We start from the raw sequence: 20,347 nt of genomic DNA, 5'->3' as shown, positions 1-20,347 counted from the left end.
CAGGTCTTTGGGGACAATTATGCCAATAATATTCTCTTTAAGATTAGCCTTTTTAAAGACTTAATTGGGGACCAGAGAAAATGTTCCCGTTTTGTCATCGGTTGCAACAATGGTTTAACTACTTAAAAGGAGATGAGGTTTGGCCCGTCTGCCTTACAATTTATGATCGGCGGCAGGTCTCCCATTCAGGCTGAACAATACCCTTTCTGATTCCTCCACTATGGTGGGAAGGAAGATTTGGCTATGCTTCCCTGCCCCGCTATCACATCTGCCTCTGGCTATTCATGGCAGTGTGTAATATTTCAAGGAGGCCTGACCACATAGTCTTATACACAGGTTCAAAACATATTGCTGATGGAGACATTTTATCTGAGAAATCAATTGGAATTTATCTACTGGCACTTTGACGTGTTTTCAAACTGCTAGGTTGGCAGGAGCTGGGACAGAGCAACGGGAGCCCACCCCGTCGTGGGGATTCGAACCGCCAACATTCCGATCGGCAAGTCCAAGAGGCTCAGTAGTTTAGACCACAGTGCTACCCCACTAAACAAGTGATTCCCACTCCTCAAGTGCAGAATGAGTATTGTATGGCAAATGCAACAGGGCCAGTTCTGCTGATCAGAGTGGTTGAGTGTACCTAAACAGTACACATATGTATAATCAAAGACATATACGGTGGTACCTCGCAAGACGAATGCCCTGCAAGACGAATTTTTCACAAAACGAATGCGTCTTGCGATCTGATGGTGACTCGCAAGACGAATTCGTTTTGCGAAAAATTCGTCTTGCGAATTGCGGTTTCCCATTCTTAATTGTATTTCAGTTCAACAATTACTTTGATAAAATACATATTTTGTTATATGCAAATGGCTTTAGATACCTATTAGGTCCATAAATTACCATATAGTATATATTCAACACAAAAAACAGCGAGAAATTGTTGTTGACAAAGGACAGCTGGACGCATAAAGGGCCCCATTACCTTCAGTAGCTTAGGGCCTCATCAAACCTAAATCTGGCCCTGTTCCCCCCCCCCAAAAAAAGTTAATTCAAAATGGCAGAGTTTCTCTATTAATCAATTGCAATTGTATGAAATAATGTTGTGTTGTTGTTGTTTTTAAGTTTGTCTACTGCCCTGAGTTCTTGTACTTCAGAAAGGTTAAGTCTGTCTGTCTGTCTGTCTGTCTGTCTGTTTCGCTCTCTCTCTCATAGATGACTGAAAGAAAAATGGCTTCTGTGCATGCTTTGATGTCATCGGAGCCCATAGATTCTTATATAGATTAGTGAACACACAGCTCTGGAACGGAAGTTACATAGAACAGCTGTTAAGTGACAAAAGAAATGAGCATTGGACCACAAGCCTGTCATAAACATTGCACTCTTAATCAAAGAACATCTGCTTTTCCATTTCTTTTTACGACAACCTCTGCCTTATACTTAATCTGAAACAGAATGATTTTCCTAATAAGGTGCAACAGTGTTTTACAAATTGAAAAGCCTCCTTGCTAAAAAGAAAGGATACCATCTACAGACGTTTCAATTAACGCAACCATTTCTTATAAAATGTCTCTGTGTGGAGTGGGGGGGGGGGCTTGGGCAGGGTGGAAGAAATGACTCCGCCATTTGGCAAACCCAGAGATTGCTCTGCATTCGCGGAAATTTAATTATGGGCAAATTAGTGGTGCAGATGCCAATGCACAACGGGTTCCAAGCTCCCGCTACTCGATTTGAGCTTTCCATTTAGGCGGGTAATGGAATGTGCATGGAAGAAATAATAATTATTTTTTTTAAAAAATGCAACTTCTCCGAAAGGACAATGACAGTAAACACATTTAAAATATTGGGTATGTTACCACAGATGCAGATCCATCTTTTCCCAAGTATTCTGCTTTCATATGCGCATAAGGACATACGAGGAGCTTGATGGATCAGGTGAATGGCTGTGTTCTCACAGTGGCCAACCAGATGACTGTGGGATCCACAAGCAAGATTTGAGCACAAGAGGAATTGTTCCCCCGCCCCTCCTGTGATTTCTAGCAACAGGCATTCAGATGCATTACTGCAGGCATCCCCAAACTGCGGCCCTCCAGATGTTTTGGCCTACAATTCCTATGATCCCTAGCTAAGAGGACCAGTGGTCAGGGAAGATGGGAATTGTAGTCCAAAACATCTGGAGGGCTGAAGTTTGGGGATGCCTGCATTACTGCCTTTGACTATAGAGTCAGAGCATAGCCCTTTCCTCCATGAATTTGTCGAATTATCTTTTACAGTCATGTACGTTGGTGGCTATGACTGCCTCATGTGGGAGGGAATTCCATCTTTCAACTATGCACTGTGTAAATGTGCCTTCTTTTATCTGCCCTGAATCTTCCAACATTCAGCATTCTAGTGCATTCTAGTGTAGCAAGAAGAAGAGGAGGAGGAGTTTGAACATGATATCCCGCCTTTCACTCCCCTTAAAGGTAAAGGTAAAGGGACCCCTGACCATTAGGTCCAGTCGTGACCGACTCTGGGGCTGAGGTGCTCATCTCGTGTTATTGGACAAGGGAACCGGCATACAGCTTCCAGGTCATGTGGCCAGCATGACAAAGCCGCTTCTGGTGAACCAGAGCAGTGCATGGAAACACTGTTTACCTTCCCGCTGTAGCGGTACCTATTTATCTACTTGCACTTTGACATGCTTTCGAACTGCTAGGTTGGCAGGAGCTGGAACCGAGCAACGGGAGTTCACCCTGTCGCGGGGATTCAAACCGCCGACCTTCTGATCGGCAAGCCCTAGGCTCTGTGGTTTAACCCACAGCGCCACCCGCGTCCCTTCACTCCCCTTAAGGAGTCTCAAAGTGGCTAACAATCTCCTTTCCCTTCCACTCCCACAAACACTCTGTGAGGCGAGTGAGGCTGAGAGACTTCAGAGAAGTGTGAGTAGCCCAAGGTCACCCAGCAGCTGCATGTGGAGGAGCAGAGACGGGAACCCGGTTCACCAGATTACGAGTTCACCGCTCTTAACCGCTACACCATGCTGGCTCTCTAGAACATATACAGGAGTGCCTCCTCTGCCAGATGCCCGTTGTGCTGGGGGCATTGTTGTAAACTCGGAGCCAAGACAAAGTTACCCTTGTTGTCGTTTGTAAATGTGAAACATCTTCACATTTCACTTTGAAATTGTACTATCTTGCAAACATTAAAAACCCTAAATAGGGATAGGGATTGCCAACTTCATTTCCCTCCAAATGCTCTACATCCAACAGCATCTATCATTTATAACAATAAATTATGTCATGTCATCTGCTCTCATTTCTTTTCTTTCTTATTTTTTTATTTAAAAAAAAAAGACAAGAAACAAAAATCCTCCAAACTCAATTTGGTTCCAGTTTAGGCCAGAGTAGTTTGGGAGCCCCTTGACCAGCACTCACTTGCCTTTAAAAGAAAATGCTAATAGCATCTAAGGGCAGGTGGGAGTGGGGCGCACAGAGGGCAGACTGGTGAAATTGGATTATTCAGATTGGGACTGGAGCAGGGAGGGCTGAGCTGAATTGTACCTACGTGTTTTTCCTGCAGGGCAAATCAGAAGGGGGAGGGGGCACTTCAGACTGTAAAAAAAGAGAGTGTGTTTTTGGAGTTGCAGAAGGGGTTAACTCTCTCCCAGTGCTGCTGTCCCGATCCAAAATCTCTCTCTCTCTCTCTCTCTCTCTCTCTCTCTCTCTCTCTCTCTCTCTCACACACACACACACACACACACACACACACACACCAGGGTTGCTATTAAAGTGCATAGGCTGATATCTCGGAACTCCTGGTGCTGCAACAGTTTGCTCGTAAAACTTGGAAGGGAGGTAAAAGAAATCATTGTGGCAATAAATTATGGTGATGGGGGTGGTGATAATAATCCTTTAACATATTTAAGCTCCCTAGAAATACTGGTATCATTTTTCTTCTCTCCACTCACTCATATATTCCTCTCCTGTCCCAATATTTCCTAGGCAAGGAATGCTTTGTATACATATAATCCTCTTGTGTTTAATATCAGGGACAGCACACAAGCCCATCTTTCAGTGTAAAACAGCAAAAAAAAAAAACCCACAAAAAACCCACATTGCACATCCCATGTTGCTGTGAATATTACAATTATGTTCCGATGTTAATCCTGCTGCAGCAATTTCCTTGTTATGATTGCCTGCGTGAAAATGCAAAAGACAGCACATATTTCCCTTTCCAATGGAACATGACATGCACTTCGAGAGAGCTGATGAGACCTAGTATTCTGCAGGATACATCCATACCTTTCAAGAGAAGCAAACAAATGAGCCAGCAGCTTCTGACAAGCCATCTACTTGATAGGGGCAGAAATTGCTGAGGGAAGCCAGATTTGGCTTTCTGATTAGCCTATCCTATCTGGTGATTTCATTAGCAATTACCTCTAATGCTGTCGAATCTTGGTATGAAAATTGCAGAGCCGGGACCCCCAGATGGTTGATGAAATAATCAGAATCGCCTTGCATTTGCACGGAACTGACATTAGATTCTGCACATTTGTCTTGCCCAAGACAGGTGAAGTTGTGCCTCTGAAACACATAAAATTAGATTCAAGGTTAGTTTGGAGAGTTGCACGTACAGCTATATTAAGTTTATCAAAACTACAGCAAATGTAGGTGATATTTTCCTAAGCGCATTAACCACCAGCATGCCTACAGATTTGGTCAGCAATTCTATAATTTAAATGAATGTATTTAAAAAATGTACATGTCTTTCTTTAGTAATGCTTCATTCTGCACTGTCTTATTTGATGTTTTAGCGTGTTGTAAACCACTTTGAGTTGGTTTCTCAAAAATATAAACCGGTATAGAAATTAATAGTAATGATAGTGATAATTGGGGGAGGGGTGGGCATTCCAAGGGCCCCTGGAAACATGGATGTGATCAGGCTGTGCAAAATCATCCTACTTTTGGAGTGTACACGTTACGTACACTTAGTGTGCCTCGGTTTTTCATACAGATGCCTATAGTCTGCAGACCCTATGGTCAGAAATGTTGTAGTCAAGATCTCATAGAATCATAGAATTGTAGAGTTGGAAGGGACCCTAAGAGCCATCTATTTCAACCCCCTACAATGCAGCAGCCTCAGCTAGATCATACATGGCAGATGGCCATCTAACTTTTGCTTCAAAACCTCCAAGGAAGGAGACTCCACAACCTCCTGAGGGAGACCGCTGAACAGCTAGAAAATAGGGTGCCCCAAAGGTCAATGCAAAACACAAGTTCCCTCCACCTGAAATATGTGGAAGAGGGAGTGGGACCATACCCAGTGTTCCCACCCTTAGCTTAATGTCTAAACAGAAGGTCTGTAGACCTTTCAGTTGATATGGTATTATGTAAAAAGGTAAAGGACCCCTGGGCAGTTAAGTCCCGTCAAAGACGACTATGGGGAGTGGCACTCATCTCGCTTTCAGGCCGAGAGAGCTGGCCTTTGCCCACAAACAGCTTTCCAGGTCATGTGCCCAACATGACTGAACCACTTCTGGTGCAACGGAACACCGTGACAGAAGCCAGAGCACACGGAAACGCCGTTTACCTTCCCGCCACAGTGGTACCTATTTATCTACTTGCGCTGGCATGCTCTCGAACTGCTATGTTGGCGAGAACTGGGGCAGAGTAATGTCCCTTCCACCCCGTCACAGGGATTCAAACTGCCCGCTTTCTGATCAGCAAGCCCAAGAGGCTCAGTGGTTTAGACCACAGTGTCACCCATGTATTATGTATCTACAGATGTACATGGTAGGTACATGGGAAACCTGAATATGCACATTTTCCAATTCTACATCGCACCTACATGCATACATCTGCAAGTGCAGGCATAGACAAACTCTGGCCCTCCAGATGTTTGGGACTACAATTCCCATAATCCCCGACCACTGGTCCTGTTAGCTAGGAATGATGGGAATTGTAGTCCCAAACATCTGGAGGGTTGGAGTTTGCCTATACCTGTGCCAATGCATAGACATCTCTTATCATACCTTGGTGTCAAGGTGTAAAAGATTAATACAAGCTGGAGATTTCAGGAGGGGTTCCAGCATACCATCCATGCACAGCTGCAACATCTGCATGGCCACTTATCATGGTTGACATAGTGCCCTCCCGCCCAGCTGCTTGAGCACCCTGCAGTTATTTATTGTTCATTTATTTCATTAAATTCTATCTTGTCTGATCATGAAAAGAAAGCAAAGAGGTTTCCAGAAAGAAGAAAGCAATAAAATTATGGGCAAAAAAAGAAGGCAAAGCCAGCTGTTTGAAACTTTCACAAAATTAAAAATCATATGTACTGCTGTTGTGTTGAACAGACAGCAGAGCCCAGAAGGCAGCAAGTGACCTCAGGCCAGTCTTCACAAGTTGTGGCCCACCAAGCCTAAAAATAGCCTGAAAAATAAGTCACATGGCTTGCCGGACACTTGACAGTGTCCCTGTTTTTGCAGTTCAAGTAAGGCTGGTTTACAGTGCCCTTGGTATACTGGATACGTAGAATTGGGAAAGGACCTCCCAGAGGTGTTTGGGTTGGTGGGTCACCAGTTCCACAGACTTGCTGTTAAAGCACGCAATCAAACTTAGCAAACTGCTTCAGATAGCAGCGGATTCCTGTTCAACCAAACCCCTCACTCCTTGGTTCTTAATTTATCTTTACCCTCTTGAGCTTTCTTGAATCAGAGTTTACAAACACTTCCGAAATATATTTAACAACCTCACACTGTGTGCCAGTTTAGAAATGCAGATTCCTTCCCTTTTTTTCTTTTTCTTTTTAAAAAACTTACACTCCCTCAATCCTGTTATAGAAACATGCATGCCTTGTATTGTGGCACAGAGAAAACTGATCTGTTGGTTAATGGGGATAGTGGCATGCTAAATCACTTAAGCAGTCACTGAAAGAGAAGAATTAAACTACTTTATTTTAAAGAAATGTTGCAGTCCTTCACTAGATATACTTTAGAATAGCCACACAATTTCTAAGTACTTACCTTGAGTCTGACTTGCCCTCAAACTTATGCCAAGTTTGATATGGCATCAAGAATATGTCCCCACCACACCCATTCAGTACTTTACTTATTACATCACACACAGAGACACTCTAAAGTTTCCATAACCCTAATATTTATTTTTTTATTTACTTCTTTACTTAACTTCTACACTACCCTGAAGATCAAAGGGCAGTTAACAATTGTTGTTGTTGTTGTTTAGTCGTTTAGTCGTGTCCGACTCTTTGTGACCCCATGGACCATAGCACGCCAGGCACTCCTGTCTTGCACTGCCTCCCGCAGTTTGGTCAAACTCATTTTCGTAGCTTCGAGAACACTGTCCAACCATCTCGTCCTCTGTCGTCCCCTTCTCCTAGTGCCCTCAATCTTTCCCAACATCAGGGTCTTTTCCAGGGAGTCTTCTCTTCTCATGAGGTGGCCAAAGTTAACAATTAAAAAAACCACAAAAATAAATTCAGTGGTACCTCGACTTACGAACGACTCGACAACTGAATTATTCGACTTACAAGTGGGGCAAATGGCCGCACGCTTACGAATTTCTCGACACCCCAATGGAAACCGCGGCGATAGGGTTTTTCCGACTTTGCTTTGCTTTGACTTACAGATTTTTTCGTTTCCAATGCATTCCTATGGGAAATCACGTTTCCAATGGCGCTTTTCGACTTACGAATTTTTCGACCTACGATGTTGCCTTCAGAACAGATTAAATTCGTATGTCGAGGCACCACTGTACCAGCACCCACCCCCTGCAACAGTTTAAAAGGTCATTGATTGTTTAATTAGCCGAAGGCCTGGAAGAAGAGGAATGCTTTTGCCTGGCACCTAACAATACGTAACTAAGGCACTGGGCGGGCCTCTCTGGGGAGAGCGTTCTACAAATGGGGAACAACCACAGAAAAGGCCTGTTCTCGTGATGCTGCCATCTGGTCCTCATTCCAAGGCAGATAGCTGGTCTGTCCAGCTCAGTGTTATTCATCTTGATTCACTGAGGATTTCCAGGATGTTAGAGAGAGGACATTTCCAACCTCACCAGGTGATACCAGGAACTGAACATGAATCTTTCGTTCATGCAAAGCAGATACTCTACCACCGAGCTACGTCCTTTTGCTTAAAAAACCCTCTCATTTCAGATGGGACTCAAACCAACTCAAACCCAGAGTGGGGGCGGGAGCGGTTGATAAAGTGGGAAGCAGCCCTATATAAGGAACTTTACATCTTTCCTTAATGCAGGAGACAGTGACAAACACAGCGATCCGAGGAGGCGAAGGTATTTGCTTGGGGATCAGTTTAACATCTTGGCATCAGCTGTTCAAGCACATTCTCTTCTCTGAAAAATTCTAAGCACACCGGGAAATTCCAGGGGCAAGAAGAGAGAAGATGGATTGTTAACATTAATTAATTTGCCAATGCATTTAGCTCACTTTTTCAAGCCGGTTTCTCTAGCTTTTGCTGCTCGGCGTTCTGATTATTGTAATGCTGCCAGATTTTATCAGGCACACCGTATGGCATTCCTGTTTGCTACACTGCGCACAGCATCTTTTAAAGGATACGTTCAGAGGGAATGGTAATGCGGGAGGAATTCATTTCAATTAGATGTTGCCACTTGCAATTCCCCCCTTGTCAGCAATCTGGCCAGCTTCAGCTGCATGCTCTGGCCCTCAAATGATTGTTCAGTAGCAAGAGAACAAGTACCAGTAGCCTTCCCCAGCTTTGGCACCTTCCGGGGGGTTTGGACTATGACTCCCATCAGCCCCGAGCTTTGGCACTGCTTGGTGAGGCTGATGGGAGGTGGAGTCTAACAACATCTGGAAGGCCAAAGAATTCCCCACCCAGAGGAAGACTTTTAATTAGGATTTTCCCAGACATTACCAGGATTTGAAAGGCAGACTTGACATCGGGGTGGGGTGGGGATTCTGAAAGGTGGCGCTTTGTCATGGGTTCTAAAAAAAAAGCTCTACAATTTTGAGGTCTTCCTAAGAAAAGCTCAACAACTTTCTGGGTGTCCTGGCTTTTATCTTTTGAAATATGGCAACTCTAGTTTTAACTGCAGGGAGTGCTGAAAGAACTACTGTTCCCAGAATGCATTGTGCCCAGGATCCCTTCTTTTGGGCTGATGGATGGAGAGGAGAGGGAGAGAGACATTTCAGATTTGGCGTGGAAGGATTGGAACCCCCCCCCCCATCCAATTGGAGGAGAAACTTGGAGGGTTCTCCAGTCTCTAAATATATTTTCACATTTTTATGCACTATGTAAAAGTTGTCTTGAATGTAGAAGAAGGTGAGGTACAAACGAGACATAATTTTCAAGATGATGCCTAAGGGCTTGCATCTTTCTCCAAAAAATGTTAAGGGGTTTTTCTCATCTCTGGCTGATGAACAAAATACTGCTTATGAGTAACGAGATAAAGTATTTTATAATATGGAAAATGAATTTCCAATAGCAACAAGGGGTGTTTAAAATTTTATAATGTAATTATGTAGTGCTGAGCAGTATTTTTATTAAATAGCATCATCCCTCATGTACGCAATATTGATGAATTTGTGACATTGGTGTACAAGATCAATAGTACTTGTATCTCAATGCCTAACTGCTTAGTTCAACTTTTTATTGCACTAAGTATCAGAATATAAATGGCCCTGTAAAAACATAAACCTGAGAAATACTATTTAACTTTGGTTATAGAAGCCTTGACTCCTTAGTTCTGAGGACATTTACATAGAAGTAAAGAATAAATTCAGGGGTCAGAGGGAAAAGTCAATTAGAAGGCTCCAATATTGGAGGAGAGACAGTGCTGTGAAATATTCTGCTCATATACACCAATCACTTGGTGTCTCCCAGATGTTCTGGACTCCGGGAGGGCCTGTTCAAGACATTTTGGCACCTGAGGCGAACCACAAAATGGTAGCCCCCCCACCAGGGAAGGAGGAGTGAATGAAGATCTACATCAGGAACAAGGTGGGGGAATCAAATCAGCCTTTCATGATGGTTGAAGAGAGAATCAAAAGAGGTAAAGGTGGGGAGGGGCCCACTCTGGGTCATGCTGGAAGGATCCAGAGCCCAGGAAACCTCAGAAAACAGCCCCCTTTTCCTCCTCAGGGGTGGGAGGAGACCAGCAATGCCTGCTATTCACCAAGAGGGTGCATGGGGTGGAGGAACTGCTGAGGAGGGGGCAGATCCAGCCTCCAAGGAGTACACCACAGCTGTTGCTACGGCAGCAGCAGGCGATGCATTCCTTGCAGGCTGCATCTGCTACCCATGTGAATCCTGCAGCCCGAGGTGATTGCCTCCCTGTGTCTCATGAGTGGGCCGGCCCTGGGTTTCAGTTCCCAACACAGCCTTCCTTGTTGAGGCAGATGGGAGTTGTGTGCTCCAAAATATCAGGAGGACACCCCAGGGCAGATCTACTATGAAACTAGGAGAGACCCCAGAATTGACTTTAGTCCACATTGCTTAAAAAAAGGGGGGTGTCTAGTAGACCTAGTTTGAGTTACATTGATTTGAGTCAAACTGATTAATCTTTTTTGTATATAGTTCAGCAATCCCAAAGTTTGAGAGTCAGCAGCACAGACATTGTAAAGGTGTGGTGCTACAATCCCATTGAAAAAAAGATAACAGTGGTTACCCAGACCTTATTGCTGGTTGCGAAGGGGCCCCCCATAACAATTCAGGCTTCAGGACCCCAACAGTGTAGGTCCACCACACAGGACACCGGCTGGGGGGAAATGGTATGCACACAAAAAAGGAGCATTACCAGGTCATCTCCCCACAAAGGAGAACCTTTGGGTCATTGCCTGACAATATTCATTAATTCAGGACCGAGCAACTTGGGGCCTTCCTGTTGTTGTTAGCTCCCACCAGCTTTAGCCAACATGGCCAATGTTCAAGGATGATAGGCATTGCTATTCTCCAGCCTTGCATTAAATGGCACCATTTTTTGAGAAACACCACATCCAAATGGGGGCTAGAGACGCTGCTGCTGAAATGAATGGGATTGTGGTCACATCCCATAGTAAAGAAGTGATTAGGGGCTACAACTTCTCTATCATTAACAGCAAATATCTATGATGAATACTGTCAAGTGTGCAGGAACTGGTTAAGGCCTTCTTGCGACCTCCCTTGGCTTTCCTAAAAGGTAAAGGGACCCCTGACCATTAGGTCCAGTTGTGACCAACTCTGGGGTTGCGCGCTCATCTCGCATTATTGGCCGAGGGAGCCGGCGTATAGCTTCCAGGTCATGTGGCCAGCATGACAAAGCCGCTTCTGGCAAACCAGAGCAGCACATGGAAACACCGTTTACCTTCCCACTGTAGCGGTTCCTATTTATCTACTTGCATTTTGACGTGCTTTCGAACTGCTAGGTTGGCAGGAGCTGGGACCAAGCAACGGGAGCTCACCCCGTCACAGGGATTCGAACCGCCGACCTTCTGATCAGCAAGCCCTAGGCTCAGTGGTTTAACCACAGCGCCACCTGGGTCCCTTCATTGGCTTTCCTAATCAAGGGTAAAACTGACTCTGTCTTACTCTGGAAGACATTTACTGTTCATACCCTGATGGCTACTTTAGGACTGCATCCAGTGAGAACTCTTCTTGCTCTAGCAAATGTACACCTGAAGTCCAGTGACTACAAACATTTGCCTGCCTCTGGCCACAGCTTAACTGACAACTTATCAGCAGCTTTGCTCAGCAGGTTTCTTGCCTCCTAGTGTTGGCAGACTGTGACCAAGCCTTCATCTTGGAGCATCTGGCAATATTTAGTGGCACTACCTTGCCTGAGTGTAGCCCATTTGGCTCCAGATTCAGACAGCACATCTGCCCTTGAACCACAGGGACACAAGAAGCTATCTTATATTGGGTCAGACCATTGATCCATCTTGTTAAGTATTGTCCTACTGGCAGAAGGTGTCCTTGATTTCAGACAAGGGTCTCTCCCTGGATTTCAGAGAAGGGTCTCAGCCCTACCTGGAGATGCCAGAGCTTGAACCTGGGACCTTCTTTATGCAGTGCAAATGCTCTACGAGCCTTTGCTATGGCATGGCCTGAGAAGCCAATTTTGCTGAACCTGTTCCTGACTTGATGTTATTAAAATGGAAAGGTATCTCCCTCCCTCCATCTCCACCTTACTATACGCTGACAATCTCTTTTTACATTCACTCTAGTCCATGCAGAGATTCTGGAATGGAAGCCATCTTTGGATGTGCCTACACTGTAGCTTCTGGTGTTCTTTTGCAAGCAGCATCCAAGGAGCTCCTTGATATTCCCTAGAGTGTTAATGCCAACTCATGAACAGATGGAATCTGTGCTTCTCAGTGGGTATAGAGGAACAGAATACTCCCCACCAACTCTGGAGTGGAAATTGGGTTAATCTACCACAACACCAGGCTGTCTTAGCATCTGTTTCTCGTGCAGATGGGAAAAGCTGGTGAGACAAGCCAGCCAGCTGCCAAGCCATCTAGAAAGCAACATGTTTGAGACTGCCCCACCTACAGCGGACTGTGCTTTTCTAAGCAGGGGTATGGGCTATCTTCTGGATCCCTGAGCATTTCAGCTGAGTTACAAAGGTCTGCATTGCACATTACTGCCCTCTTGGCTTCGTCGCACTGCAGAATGTAAGCCAACAGCACAAAGGTCCTAGAATGCCAACGACACTATGCATTTAGTAACACCAATGATTAGAGAAGTTGCTGACCTTCGTAATCAAACACATGGATTAGCCAAGCACACTTCCAGTCCAATTCACATCTCTAGCTGAGAATGTAAAATGAGAGTTTGACCATGTGCATTCAACGTTCAGCTGATCAGGCAGTCAAGGAAGCTGTGCTGTCAAAATCAGCATGGAACTTCCAATGAAGCTGAATGTTGCAAGATTCGAGAAAGACAAAAGAACATACGTCTCAGATTTGAGCATCAAGTGCTTACACTGTGACAGAGCAGCTTAAACGACATCCATCATCTATTAAGTTAGTCCACCTTACATTCAAAGAAACAGTCCATCATAAATATATCATTCAAAGGGACCCAGGTGGCACTGTGGGTTAAACCACTGAGCCTAGGGCATGCTGATCAGAAGGTCGGCGGTTCGAATCCCTGTGACGGGGTGAGCTCCCGTTGCTTGGTCCCAGCTCCTGCCAACCTAGCAGTTCGAAAGCACGTCAAAATGCAAGTAGATAAATAGGAACCGCTACAGCGGGAAGGTAAACGGCGTTTCCATGTGCTGCTCTGGTTTGCAAGAAGTAGCTTTGTCATGCTGGCCACATGACCTGGAAGCTGTACACCGGCTCCCTCGGCCAATAATGCGAGATGAGCGCGCAACCCCAGAGTCGGTCACGATTTAAACAACCAAGTTTATCTCTATGCTGAATGAATTTGTTAGTAAACATGTCCCCCCCAACTCCTTAGATTCTTAAGCAATTGTATTCTCATTTCAACTTATGCACATCATAATTTGAATCTACATACAGTATATGATATATTCAGTTTACTAAAAATAACTAGAATATTAATACTGCTTGGGTTAATTTTGAGGGCAGCTTGAAGCCACTCTTGATAAAAACCACTCTGCAGTGGCGTAAGGAGAAAATAATTTCAGCAAAGACAAAGCATCAATAACAGAACAGATTAAAGTTAACACCCACTAGATCCCCTGACTCTAGGGTTTTCAAATGCTTCATAATAAAAGTACGGTAAATAAGGATTTTCATTTTTAAAGAAACCCATATACAGTCATACCTCACTTCAGGTTGCATCTTTTCAACTTGCAAATGCGGCAAACCCGGAAGTGTTTACTTCTGGGTTTTGCCATGCGCGCACTCGCAGAAGTGCTCTATTGCGTTTCACGTGTGCGCAGAAGCGCCGCTCTGGTTGCGGACTTTTCGGGGTGTGAACGGCACCCTGGAACGGATCATGTCCGCAACCAGAGGTACCACTGTATCTGACATTGGATATATATTTGCTGAAGTCCTACATAGGATAAAATTAGTGGGTGGTTGCGGGAGCCACTTCTGTGGGTTTTAGGACAAGAGTTAGAGTTCCATTGTAATCATTGTTGGCATACATCTGTCTCGAGAGACAATGGAGTGTGCCTTCAGGGGTGAAGACAGTCAAAGCACCTGCTTTGGGGCTGCAGAGACCGGTAGCTCACAACTGCTGCCTCCTGTGTTTATTTTGCTGCATTAGCAGCACCAAAGCAATCTATCCAGGGTGCAAGCCTGAGCAGTATGTCTGGAGGTCCTAGGCTGCCCAGACAACAAGACCTCCCTGTGGACTGAATCCCACTGATCTGTCTTGAATGAATATCGCTGTGTGATTTCCTCAACACACTTTGCACTACAATAAGGAGCCAAGCTAGCTATCAGATGCACACAGAACAGTTGCAAAGCTCCTTGTTAAAATGTAAGCCTGCTGCAGGGCAAGGTAAGCAGCAAAGATGCTGTGCTAATATCAACTTCTACTTTAAAAATAGTGCTTAAATATTGTTGGGGTTAGGGTTCCCTGTGTGTCTTCAATTTGAAGCAGAGCCCTAGAGAGGGTTCAGATAATATTTGCTCTGATTCCCTGTAGGAAATAACTGTTCACGCAAAAGTCTATTGCTCTGATCAGGGCTACAACTTTTCCTGCAATCATGGCCACACGTAGCCACACAACCTCTCCAACACCTCATTCCCACAAATGTCCATTGGATGCCTGAACAGGACGTTTCTTAGTCCTGTATCTGAAAATACTGGTTCACTAGCTTTTTAAAAAATGTGGAATGCTACTGTGCCCTGACACAATTCTTGCAAAGCCTCTTAGGGTTTTGCAAATTTGCAAAGTCATCATTGTTTGGTGAATGAATGCTCTTGACCACAAGGAGAAAAGATGGGTGGGGGCAGTGGTGAAGCTGCATGCTCTGCTAACGGGGGTGGAGAGCAGGCAGGGGCATGGCTGGTGCCCTGGGGATGTGGCGCACACCCCAGGGGTGTGGTACGCCACCTGTGAGGGTGTGGCACATGTTCTGGGGGCGTGGCACCCAGCGCGTGGGGGTTTGTGTGGCGTGTGTTGGGGGGCATCGCGATGGCACCCTACCAGAATCCCTCCGCACTCCCGTTCCTCCACCAGTGGGTTGGCGTGCAATATGAAGTCCCATCCACTGACCATCACCACCACCTCGATTTCAGCTAAATCACACCACTCCAAGCTTTTAAAAAACACTAGCTGGGTGGAGAGGGCAATATAAAATAAATGGATGCATTAGGACAGGAATGGGCAAACTGAGATCTAATGGCAAATATATACAGTACTGTAATTCATCGGCAGTAAATCAGCATGGGCTTCTGACTCCCAATTGTTTACCAGTAGCAAGAACAAAATTTCTCCACTAAAATTAAGGAGCTGAAATTAACAAAGCTAACCAGGGTGGACTTTTATGTGAATGGACTGTGAGGTGAGAGAAGTTCTGTTATTGAAAACAAATCCCTTTGCTTAGAATGTGCTCAGAGACATCCTGTCCTTGAACACTATCTGCATTTTTTTTGCACCTGGCTCTGACTGGTAGATCTCAGCAATCCAGTAAAAAAAGAAAAAGGAAGAAAAGATAGAAGTCTGACAAACCTGAAGTCTGCCCACCCCTGCATTGCATTTTCTTGCTGGTGCCTCCTCTTATCCAAGCACTACCCTAACCTCTCCTTCTCAAATTCATCAGTAGCACTGTGCAAGCCCCTCCCCATCTGCCCTCACTGAAAAAAAGACAGATTGGTCTCCTGTACTGCTACCTGCAGAGTTGGCACTCTTACCCAGGAGGAAGTGCAAATCAGCAGACCAAAGACATCAAGCTGAGATTTTTCATAAACCTGACCTGGAATGGCTAAAGTGTCAGAAGTCAAGCAAATGTCAATCTATTGCTCTTTTATCCTCTCAGTAGGCTGGAAAAGCCATGCTGAGGCAGCTAGAAACTGGCCACTTAGTGCACTCATCGCAACCTAGGTGATAACAGAAAGAACAATGGATGTTCAAAATTCCTCCTCTGCCTTGTAAAGCCTCTAGGAAAACCTGTTCTTCAATGCAAAGTGAATGAATTTGTGCTGGACTTAGACCAATGGAAAGCACTTTTGGCATTTTCAGAATATGTGGGTCATATCACAAGAGCAGTGTTTTTGGCCTAGGGCTTGCTGATCAGAAGGTCAGCAGTTCGAATCCCTGCGACGGGGTGAGCTCCCGTTGCTCGGTCCCAGCTCCTGCCAACCTAGCAGTTCGAGAGCATGTCAAAATGCAAGTAGATAAATAGGAACCGCTACAGCGGGAAGGTAAACGGCGTTTCCATGTGCTGCTCTGGTTTGCCAGAAGCGGCTTTGTCATGCTGGCCACATGACCTGGAAGCTATACGCCGGCTCCCTCGGCCAATAATGCGAGATGAGTGCGCAACCCCAGAGTCAGTCACGACTGGACCTTAATGGTCAGTGGTCCCTTTACCTTTTACCTAGACCAATGGAAAGCACTTTTGGCATTTTCAGAATATGTGGGTCATATCACAAGAGCAGTGTTTTTGGCTTTTCTTTGTTTGAATGATTTTATATGTAAACGGAATTTTTTTTCGTGTAATTTGGAAACCGGTGCTGAAAAATATTGCCCCAGAATATTTCCGTAAAAATTATCCCCCGTGGATCAGAATGCCAAATATTCACTAAACAGTATTTGACAGCTGGTGTGCATAAATAAATAACATAACAATAGTAATAATAATATACTCCCCTCTGGAGAAAATATATGAAAAAGTTCATATTAAGGGGTGAACCAGCCACAACATTGGCTTTGTATCTTTAGCACTGAGAAACAACTCAATCTGTTTTGATTCAGTTGGTTATTCTGGCCTGAACAGGACCTGCTAAATCTGAAAGTCTGCTCCCCACCCACTTTGGGTATAATGGGGAATATAGAAATGGCCATAACACCCCCCCCCCACCACCACCACTTTTTACACAAGTGGATAAAATCTGCAGGCAAAGAATCAACGTTTCACACACTTTTGGCATAACAACAAGGAGGCTGACATAAAAACTAGTGTGACGCTAGCAATGAATGTCTTTTCAACATGTAAAAAAGAATATTGATGGAAATGCCATTGGTGGGGAGAAATGAGGGACAGTGAAAATTTATTTCCCCTCAACATTAACTGCAGCAAGGTGGCTCATACAAAACAAAACAAAATGACACAACAACAAGGAATTAAATAATATCACATGATACTGAAGATGGGAAAATAAATTAAAAAATGAGGCTCAATGTGAGAATGAAATGAATTACATCAGGATGAAAGAATGACATATAAGAAGACTTGGCTTGTAGTCAGCAGGATCCTATGGCACCTCATCTGCTTTCCTTGGTGGGGACTGTAAAATTGCTCTGCAGATGAATTTTGTAAATTCTAAAACTGTAGTGGATATAGATAACCAAATACGAACGTTGAAGTTATTGTCACCACCCACTATTATGCATCTGTAGTTCTTTGTGTGGTAATTCTCGGTACTCATATGTGGCTGTCAATACAAACCAACTACTATAGTGTAAGGGTATTGTGTGTGTAACTATTTGCCCAGCTATTTAATCACATCCACAAAAACAAAACTTGAAAAGATACCTTCTCATACAAATACCACCCAACTTCCCTTACTGTGAGCCTTTGAATGAGTCATTGCTGGGGCTGTTCATTCCCCCCCCCCCGCCACCGCCTTTTGCTGGTTTAATCTTTGGTAAGGCGAATGTTGCCTTCTCTCTCAACTTGATGTTCACAGGCACAAGGGTTTTGATCCCCCTGTGAATCATATCCAAAGCTCCTGTGCTGAACTGGAAGTAATGTCAGTGACAGTGCAGTGATACTGGACTTTTCCAATTCACATGCCTGTGAATGATATTGGTAAGAGATCGCCTTCTACAAAGAAGGAGACGGAAGAAGTCCTATTGTAAAACAAAACAAAACACAGCCACACAAAGGATGAACGTTGTCCTGCAGCTGGAGGTGCAGGGGGATGAATCAAGTGGCCCAGAAGATGTCACTGAGTTACACTTTTCACCATCTGAATTATTACACAGTTTCGCCATCCTGCACGTATAAGAGCAGAAATCATAAATTTCAACCCTCCAGTGTTTTCTCCAAAACACCACATCCGATGAGGAACTTCTTATCTCTTTCAACAGCCCGCTGCACAGGATAATTACAGTGCTGTAATATTTATGAAACCTGCCTTTCAGCCAAAGCACTTAGCAAGCCTTAATTGAGATTCATAATGCCCTTGTGAGGTAGGTGTGAGGCAGTACCATTTAATATGGGAATGCACAGTATGAAGGCCAAAGCTTTATGGGATATTTAGAGATATTTCTGGTTGTCTCACATTTTCGCTTCCTTACTTTGCCAGATTATTGAACATACATGCCTCCATTTGAGATAAGTAGAAGCTCTAGACACTGTTGGCCTAATTTAGACAATCATTTGTAAGGAGGTGGATCACGTGGTGAAGTCATCACACAAGGTACATATTTTTTTGGAGCAGAGATCTGGGGGTGACTAATAGTCAACCACAAAGCACACAATGGCTCTACTGTACTACTGAAGGAAGCTAGTTGTCATTACCCATTAATGCAACAGCATAAAACACACTTTGAGAGCATTGCTATGAACTGAATTCAACTAGTCTATTGTAATTGGAAGAATACAAAACTAATGGAAACACTTCAAAATACTAACTCATAAACATCAAATATGAATGGGCCAGGTAGGGTTTTTTTTTTTTTTTTGAAAGCTTACTGTGGAAAGGGCACACTGAAGGGCAACGGAAGCTGCCATCCTAAAGCCAACCAAGGACAAGCTGAAGGAACCTCAGGATATGGTTTAAGTGCTGCTCTATCCTGGGAAAATGCTTTTGCCTTTGGAAGAAGCATCTGGTATAATTGCAGAATGTTCTGCTGGCATAGATGCATTGCTCACAGCCGTCTTACCCATAGGTGCTAGGGGTGCGGGGCACCCAGATGCTGGGCTCTCAGGGGTGCCAGGCCGAGTGTCTGGGGCCGAGATTTGGAGTCTGGGGGATTGGGAAGAGCCAACAGCTGCTGCCGAGTGGAGCAGAGTCCGCCGGAGCGGCGCAGCTCTTCTGCTGCGGGCGAGCGAGGCGCTGAGGCAACCGGCCGGCTCCGCCCTCATGCACGCCTGGGATTGGTGGGCCGTTGAGAGGCCCGCCCAGCAGCTGCTGCTCACACAAGGCACCAGGCTTTGCTTAGCCGCCACCGCCGCCTCCGCCTCAGGCTTGACTGTTCTTGCGCTGGACTCTGCTTGCCCACCCTACACCCCAGGTGCCCTGGCATTGCTAGTGCTATTCTGGAAGCAGCAGGACTGAATAGGATGGGAATGGGATGGTGATGGGTTCTGGGAGGCCTTTGGAACCACAGGACGCAAAGTACCAGATTTCCCTGACACACTATGGTAAAGTGAGGGGAACTACGCCAGTCCTGAAGTGGAGGCTCCTCTGCTATGTGATTCACTCCCAAACACCCACACACTCACATTCTCTGGCAACCCCAAAGTTTTGGAACTCCCTCCTCACACAGAGGTTTGTCTGGCATCTTCATTACACAACTTTTCAGGAATGCTGAAGATGACATCCTTACCCAGGCTTTTGGCAGATGGGATGCATATTTTAGTACCTGCCTTATTTCTGTGATTGCAAGTTGTTTAAAACTGCTTTTAACATTGTGTTTTAATTGCTGCAACTCACCCTGTGACCTTAGGGTGAAGGGCAAGTAAATTACAGCAGCAGCAATAAATGTGGGCCTAATTAATTAAGCTAAAATGAACAAGCATATGATTGTGGGTTGAGAGAGAGAAAGGAGTCATCTTAAAAGCTTGGAAGCTGGAGCTGAGTGCATGCCCTCCAACATTTCTCAGATGTAAATAGGGAAGTCCTAAGGAAAAGCAGGACATTTCAGGGTCGAATCAGAAACCAGGACGGCTTCTGTAAATCTGGGACAGTCCCTGGAGCAAGGAGTTACTCAGTCCTACCAGCCATTCTGTCTCATTTATACATCACAAGCATTGCTAAAAAGGGAAAGCGCGTGCACGCACGCACACACACACACACACGTGTCCCCACCGGTTCTACACTACATGACTTGAGCTGCCTTCATGGGATCCTCATGCAAGAAAAGAGGGAGAAGAGAGCAAGCGAACAGGAGGAAGGGACAGAATATAGGTGCCAGTGGGAAATAGCAAAGTGTATTTTCCCTATCAACCCTGCCTTCTACTGGCTGGAGGCCTGCAAAGTTGCTTACGCAGATATACCCAAGAATAGGGGTCGGCAACCTAAG

At 44.9% G+C, this 20,347-nt stretch overlaps 1 protein-coding gene across 4 annotated transcripts in view; it reads right to left on the bottom strand.

Annotated features, from left to right (window-relative positions):
- Nucleotides 1–20,347, bottom strand: part of NAALADL2 (N-acetylated alpha-linked acidic dipeptidase like 2) — a 784,863-nt gene that overhangs the window by 141,849 nt on the left and 622,667 nt on the right. For all 4 annotated transcript variants that reach the window (XM_035134128.3, XM_035134127.3, XM_035134124.3 and 1 more), the window contains one exon: nucleotides 4,416–4,562. In XM_035134128.3, coding sequence (XP_034990019.3) covers nucleotides 4,416–4,562 — 147 coding nt within the window. The remainder of the gene's footprint in view (nucleotides 1–4,415; nucleotides 4,563–20,347) is intronic.

Source organism: Zootoca vivipara, chromosome 5 (genome assembly GCF_965207765.1).
Source record: "Zootoca vivipara chromosome 5, rZooViv2.hap1.1, whole genome shotgun sequence".
Classification (NCBI taxonomy): domain Eukaryota; kingdom Metazoa; phylum Chordata; class Lepidosauria; order Squamata; family Lacertidae; genus Zootoca; species Zootoca vivipara.
The sequence above is the reverse complement of the archived record's forward strand: the minus strand, read 5'-3'. Positions and strand labels throughout refer to the sequence as shown.